The sequence below is a fragment of the Penaeus monodon genome, chromosome 5 (genome assembly GCF_015228065.2).
Source record: "Penaeus monodon isolate SGIC_2016 chromosome 5, NSTDA_Pmon_1, whole genome shotgun sequence".
Classification (NCBI taxonomy): Eukaryota; Metazoa; Arthropoda; class Malacostraca; order Decapoda; family Penaeidae; genus Penaeus; species Penaeus monodon.
In genome coordinates, this window is record NC_051390.1 from 42,259,473 (window position 1) to 42,266,871 (window position 7,399).

Sequence of the window (7,399 nt, forward strand, 5' to 3'; positions counted from 1 at the left end):
TAAAAAAAAATATATAAAAAAAAATTAAAACCCACCTTTAATTTGCTTAAATAAAAAAAAAAAAATTTAAATATAGGGGCGGGAAAAGGGGGGGAAAAAAAGGGGAAGAAAAGGGAGAGGAGAAGAAGAAAAAAAAAAGGAAAAGAAAGAGGAAGAAAAAAAAAAAAAAAAAACAAAAAAAAAGGAAAGGAAAAAAAGAAAGAAAGAAAAAAAAAAGGGAAAAAGAGAAAGGGAAGGGAGGAGGGAAGAGAGAGAGAAAGAGAGAAGAGAGAGAGGGGGAAAAGAAGAGGGGAAAAGAGAGAGAGAAAAGGGAAGAGAGAGAGGAGGGGGGAAGAGAGAGAGAGAGAGAGAAGAAAAGAGAGAGACAGAGAGAGGAAAAAGAGGAGAGAGAGAAAGAGAGACAGAGAGAGAGGAAGAAGAGAGAGAAGAGAGAGAGAGAAGAGAGAAGAGAGAGAGGAGAGAGAGAAGAGAAAAAGGGGAAGAGAGAGAGGGGAAGAGAGAGAGAGAGAGTGAGGAGAGAGACAGAGAGAGAGAAGAGAGAAGAGAGAGAGAAAACGAAAGAGAGAGAGAGAGAGAGAGAGGAGTAAGAGAGAGAGAGAGAGAAGAAAAGAACAGAGACAGAGAGAGATAGAGAAAAGAGAGAAAAAAAGAGAGAGAGAAGAGAGAGAGAGAGAGAGAGAGAGAGAGGAGAAGAGGAGAGAGAGAGAGAGAGAGAGAGAGAGAGAGAGAGAGAGAGATCCACAGAAAAAGGCAGAGACAGAAAGAGAAAAATAGAAATAGACAAAGGAAGAGATAGCGACAGAAAAATTAAAAATAGAAAAATGAAAAGGCATAAAAAAAGGAAAGTGGGGAAAATTTTAAAAAATTACCTGCCGATCACGTCGAAGTAGATCAAGTGAAGGCCGATCAAACCCCCAATGAGCCATAACAAATATGCAATCCATATACTCTTCTTCCCTTTTTGTCTCCTGGAAAATAAAACCAAATAATTTGAAACACGAGTAAACATTGGAAGTACAGCTTGTGCATTTATAATCATTTATAAATACCAATATCACTTATATAATATCCTCCATATAAATATCCTTTAAAAATATGAATGAAACCACTCAAATACTGTTGGGAGTTTAAATCCGTTAGCACATTTATTGATTGGATGCATAAATCTCAAAATACATGGGTTTATTTTTAAAAATGTGAAATGTTTCAAATGCTTTCTATTTTTTAGATTTTTGTTTTGCTCCCCACATGGGAAATTACTGACCTTTTTTTTCTTCCCAAATATTTTTTGTAATCTGAAGGAAAAAATTTATAATTCTTCTTTCCTTTTCAATCTCAATTAAAACAAACTAAATATGATTAACATATTTTCCACGATTTTTTTTTATTTTTCAAAATCAAAATTTTTTTCAGAAATGTGCAATGGGTTAGAACAGAGTGTATGTGTGCATGCATAAATCTCAATATACATTTTTTTTTTTTTTTTTTTTTAAATCAAAATATGTGAATGTTTTCAAATGTTTTCTAATTATATTTGTCTTGCTCTCCAAATGGTATTCATTTCAAGATTAACCAAAATGCACAACCTGAGTAAAAGTACCATTTACTATGCTACTGACCTTGTTTCTATGCGCCTCCAAATTATTTCTATGAAATGCCTGAAGGAAAAGTTATTTTTAATTTTCAACTCTTAATTAAGCATACATTAGATATATGATTATATAGATTTCTCACTGATTTTTATTTATTTACAACTCAAATTTCTTTCAGCAACTGTGCATATGTAGGTTAGAACAGAGTGTATGTGTGCATGCAAAATCTTTTTTTTTTTTTTTTATCTAAATATGTGAATATGTTTTCAAATGTTTTCTAATTATATGTCTTGCTCTCTAAATAGTACTCATTTCAAGATTAACCAAAATCCACAACAAGCCTCAGTAAAAGTACCATTTACTATGCTACTGACCTCTTAATTAAGCAAAACATCATAATTATGATAAATTTCAATCATTGATTTTTATTTATTGATCTCAAGTAAAAATATTCTAGTCACATGGCAATCATTAGCAGGTACAAATTAACCTGTCAGGTCTGGGTGCCTCACTGTTTAACCTAACCTACATGGCCTAAAATCCAGGTATTAGGCTTACCAAAGTGGCAACTTTCCTGGGTGTTGGCGCTTAGGCCCAGCCAGCGCAAACACTCATATTTGTGCAGGCCATTACGTTGTAAAAATTTTGGCTGAGGGCCAGGTGATGGGAATGTGCCGTAAGCACAATTCTATCTGCCATGACTGTGGCAGACTTGTCAAAGACTGGCAGGACTTTTTTGACTATGAATGAGATGTATGTAGTGTCTAATATATTTTGTACTGTTTGGCAAGATTCTATCAGCTACATCCATGATATCACACAGCCCTATACCCTCACTCCCCTTGTAGGCTTTCCTCTGTCTAAGCCAATTATGGTGCTGTATTGTATATTTCATCCAACCAAACACTACACCTCTTCCTCCTCCCACATTTCCCTTCCATACACCATAGAATTACATGTCACAAGACTTCCTGGTATATTGTAACTTTTTTTTTTTTTTTTTTTTTTTTTATTATTAACCCTTTGCCGATGGGTGGCATGTACGTATATGCCATGGCATGCCTGGACTATCTGCTGGTGGCATGTATATACATGTCCTGGTGTATGTATGGCCATGCTACAAGTTTTTTTTTGTTACAATTACGGCAAAATATTATTTTTTTGCCACTGAAAATGTGATTAAGTAGTTTTTAACACTTTCTCATTTTTCCTATACTATGCATTTCATAAAAGCTTCTCGGGCTTCCAAGGAAAGCATCTAAAAATTTACGTCGGTAATCGACTACACTGGCCAGAGATATTATAGTATTCATGAAGTGATGATGTAAAACCACGTGAAAATAACGATATGTATTTGGGGGGGGGGGGCACTGAACATAAAATTATATCTATATGGAAGTGATAATATAAACCTGTTGAAACTAAAGTTTATCTTATAAAATAACTTGGAAAAAAAAAATGCAAAAGAAAATACAAAACCTACTGTTTCAACTCCATGATACCACACACTGCTTATTTTATTCAGACTATAGAGCGAATAATGATCAACTATGGAGTCTATATAACAAGAAAAATATCCTAGTCTTGATGCAGTGAAAGCTAATTTCTTTTCATTTAAACACAAACAAAAGAAATTGAGGAGTCTGATGTAACTGGTGAGAGATACTGATAGTGAAAGAACCCAAGTGAAGATGCTCTTGTTGCCCTTATGTACCTACCATCTTCATGCTTCTAAGCAAGTTTATTCCACACACAAGGTTTCTGAGGATTTCACCTGTTTAGGTTATGCATCTAACATCAAGGGGACCAAACATAGTGAAATATGACCTTCAAAATAATCCTAATAGTTTTTTTTTCTATGCTATCTCAAAATTACAACACTATGTTTTCAATAAAGTAAAAATGCTTTCAGTTTTTTGGCTCAAAAAAATACCCAATGTGTCAATTTCCCTCCTCTTTACCAACACCTAATCTGGGCATCAAGTACAATCCTCTCAGGGTAGCGTAGCCATCGCAAGACTGATCTTTCAAAACATCATCTATTTTACTTGAAATTTATGAAAGATAACTGTCCACAGTAAAAAATACAGGCACATAGCAGGCACAGGCATATGCTCATGAGCCGAGCATGGCACTCTTCATTCCCTCCAGTTAATTATAACTCCTGATAAATACCTGGCACTGACAAGTAATATAAGAAGCACTGATACATATCAAGCAAGATATAATTGTAAATCTTTCTATTCGAAATATTCTTAAAATCACAATATTCATCACATTCAGAAAATAAAGATTATTATTTCAACCCAGAATTTTCATTACTTGAAAATAGTTACATCTATAAGGAAGAACAAATGTATTATTGTAATACACCATGCAGTTATGTATCTATAACAATGAAACACTTCAAGATGCATGGAAATCGTTTTAATAAGTTAAAATAAATAGATACATAAAAAAAAAAAAAAATCACAGCTTGAAAAAATAAATGATTTAATTAATACCTAAGAACACATGAATTCTTTACAATATGAACACACACCATAGACTTAGTCCCCAACTCCATGTCACAAAATTTATTCAACAATCTGACTGGATGTGCTTGACTGTGAGGGGAGGGCTGAGGGCCCCCCAACACCACCCAGGAAACTTGAGAACATCAACTGGACTCTCGACAGGACTCACAATTTTTTTTTTTTATTTGTGGCATTACCATTTGTGTCTATAGATTTTAATACCAATGACTGCAACTTTTTGTCCTCTACAAGAATATCATCTTCAATTTGCCCTGGCTTAGTGCAACCATACCATAAAATTTCATCAAGGACACTTGTGAGCTCTTAGTGAATAGTGTCATGAATGCATTACTGCATGATATTATGCATTCTAGCACATACAAAGTGAAGATATATAAAATAGTATTAGAGAGAGAGAGAGAGAGAGAGAGAAGAGAGAGAGAGAGAGAGAGAGAGAGAGAGAGAGAGAGACAGACAGAGAGAGAGAGACAGACAGAGAGAGAGAAAGAAAGAGAGAGAGAGAGAGAGAGAGAGAGAGAGAGAGAGAGAGAGAGAGAGAGAGAGAGAGAGAGAGAGAGAGAGAGAGGGAGAGAGAGAGAGAGAAGGGGAGAGGGAGAGAGAGAGAGAGAAGGGGAGAGGGAGAGAGAGAGAGAGAAGGGGAGAGGGAGAGAGAGAGAGAGAAGGGCAGAGGGAGAGAGAGAGAGAAGGGGAGTCCCCTACAAGTCATTTTCAATTAGCCCTACCTTAGTACATCCATATCATCAGGATTAACCGTAAATTTGAAACACAAGTAAATATTGGAAGTACAGCTTGTGCATTTATAATCATTTATAAATACCAATATCACTTCATATAAATATCCTCTAAAAAATTATACAACTATGAATGAAACAACTGCAACCTACTGTGTGTAGATCTGTAAATCTAGATTAGCACATTTATTGTATGTGGGTATGCATAAATCTCAATATACATGGGTTTATCTAAATATGTGAATATGTTTTCAAATGCTTTCTATTTAGATTTGTCTTGCTCTCCACATGGTATTCATTTCAAGATTAACTGAAATTGCACAAGAAACCTCAGTACAAGCACCAATCACTATGAAGTTACTGACCTTATTTCCTTTCTCCAACTATTTTCTCTGTAATACCTGAAGGAAAAATGATTTATAGTTCTTCTTTCCTTCTCAACTCTCAATTAAGCAAACATAAATATGATTATACATATTTTACACACTGATTTTTATTTATTTACAACTCAAATTTCTTTCAGCAACTGTGCATATGTAGGTTAGAACAGAGTGTATGTGTGCATGCATAAATCTCAATATACATGGGTTTTTCTAAATATGTGAATATGTTTTCAAATGTTTTCTAATTATATTCGTCTTGCTCTCTAAATAGTACTCATTTCAAGATTAACCAAAATCCACAACAAGCCTCAGTAAAAGTACCATTTACTATGCTACTGACCTCTTAATTAAGTAAAACATCATAATTATGATAATATAAATTTCAATCATTGATTTTTATTTATTGATCTCAAGTAAAAATATTCTAGTCACATGGCAATCATTAGCATGTACAAATTAACCTATCGGGTCTGGGTGCCTCACTGTTTAACCTAACCTACATGGCCTAAAAGCCAGGTATTAGGCTTACCAAAGTGGCAATTTTCCTGGGTGTTGGCGCATAGGCCCAGCCAGCGCAAACACTCATATTTGTGCAGGCCATTACGTTGTAAAAATTTTTAGTCCTCTACAAGTCATTTTCAATTAGCCCTATCTTAGTACATCCATATCATCAGGATTAACCGTAAATTTTGACTTCATCTTCCTCCACAAGTTGATAATAAAGATGTACAACACATAATACTCTGGTATACATGTATAGGAATATGTAATGACAATATCAAAGAAAGGGAAGAAATGCACTACCTGATACATGAAATAATCTGCGCAGGAAAAGAATATCAGAAATAAAGAAAATAGGTCACAACAAATGCCACGCTGAGAGGAACTCCATGGCGAATGGGACAGATTTTAGTACTGATGGATTCCTCTCACCCTCTAGTACACACATATGTAGGAATAATGAAAGTACCAGGTAAATTGTGGCATAAAATATAAATAATATACACAGAATCAGTCAATATATTGTCTAATGCAGGCGCTGTGCCCCTTGCGACTACCTCTCAACACCCACCCAAAAAAATAATGAATCCAGATTTTTACAGCAAGACTGAGTGTTGGACAGACTTGGAGTACATATCAGTTGTACAGTCTACCCTGCCATGAACATGTGGAGGATTCTTTGTTTTCCTGGGTGGAGGTTGAGGGGTTGTTGCCCCCAGGAGTGCCCCACTCCTAGAGGGTGCAGCCCCGTGCATTAGACAATATAGTGACACATTTGGTTAATGTTACCGAGAGCAACACACAGAGATGGAGGGAAATGGACACTGCTACCTTATAGAACATAAGAAATTGTGATAAACAACACAGTGTACATCACTGCTCAGAGACAAAGTCCACAACACCCTCACACAGCGAGAGTTCTTAATATCACATTTTCTAGGGCATGAATAGAAAGTAGGAAAGGTTAGGTTTGGATTTTGGGGTTCACAAGATACCCAAATCTGGTTTGTGGACTTCATCTCTGGAGGGTGCATTGCTCTCGGTGACAAATACCACTGATTCTGTGTATATAATTCACATTTTACCCCACAATTTCCCTGGTACTTTTTATGCTCTACCCTGCTATCGGGGCTAAGAGTGTCACCAACGGGTGGTTCTGCAGCATAATTTTGATTTATTTGGATTGTAGAGAGTGAGAGGGATCCATCAGTACCAAAATTGTTGCATCCAGGTTATGCAAAGGTGTTGTGAAAAAATTACTGTTTTTGGTTCATACTGCAACATTTGTAGATTTCCTAAGAATGGTTTGAGTAAAAGGGGTTTACCATCAGGAGGGTGCGGTCACTTCGTAAACTGTTACTAAAATTTGGGTATAAGTAAAGTTTTGACTAGCCGTCTTTAAAACGGAAAATAATACATGCAAATGATAGAGCAAATAAATCTAAGAAACTTATCTTCTATGCCATATAATAATTGCAAGATTGGCTGGTTGACTTAAGTACAAAATTCATTAACCTTCCATTTCTATGGAGCATCTAACTTGAGCTGCATGACTATAGCAGGCTGGGTTATTGTTACCAAAAGCGACACATAACAATAGAGGGATATGGATAATGCCAACTTACAGAGCATATGAAATAGTAATACAACAGGTA

The 7,399-nt window shown here is 35.5% G+C and overlaps 1 protein-coding gene across 1 annotated transcript in view; it reads right to left on the bottom strand.

Annotated features, from left to right (window-relative positions):
- Positions 1 to 5,261, bottom strand: part of LOC119573212 (dnaJ homolog subfamily C member 22-like) — a gene marked incomplete at its 5' end in the record, with an annotated part of 19,515 nt that extends 14,254 nt beyond the window's left edge. The window contains 1 exon segment of the mRNA XM_037920317.1: positions 5,225 to 5,261. Within this exon segment, the coding sequence (XP_037776245.1) occupies positions 5,225 to 5,261 (37 nt within the window).
- Between the last annotated feature and the right edge of the window lie 2,138 nt (positions 5,262 to 7,399).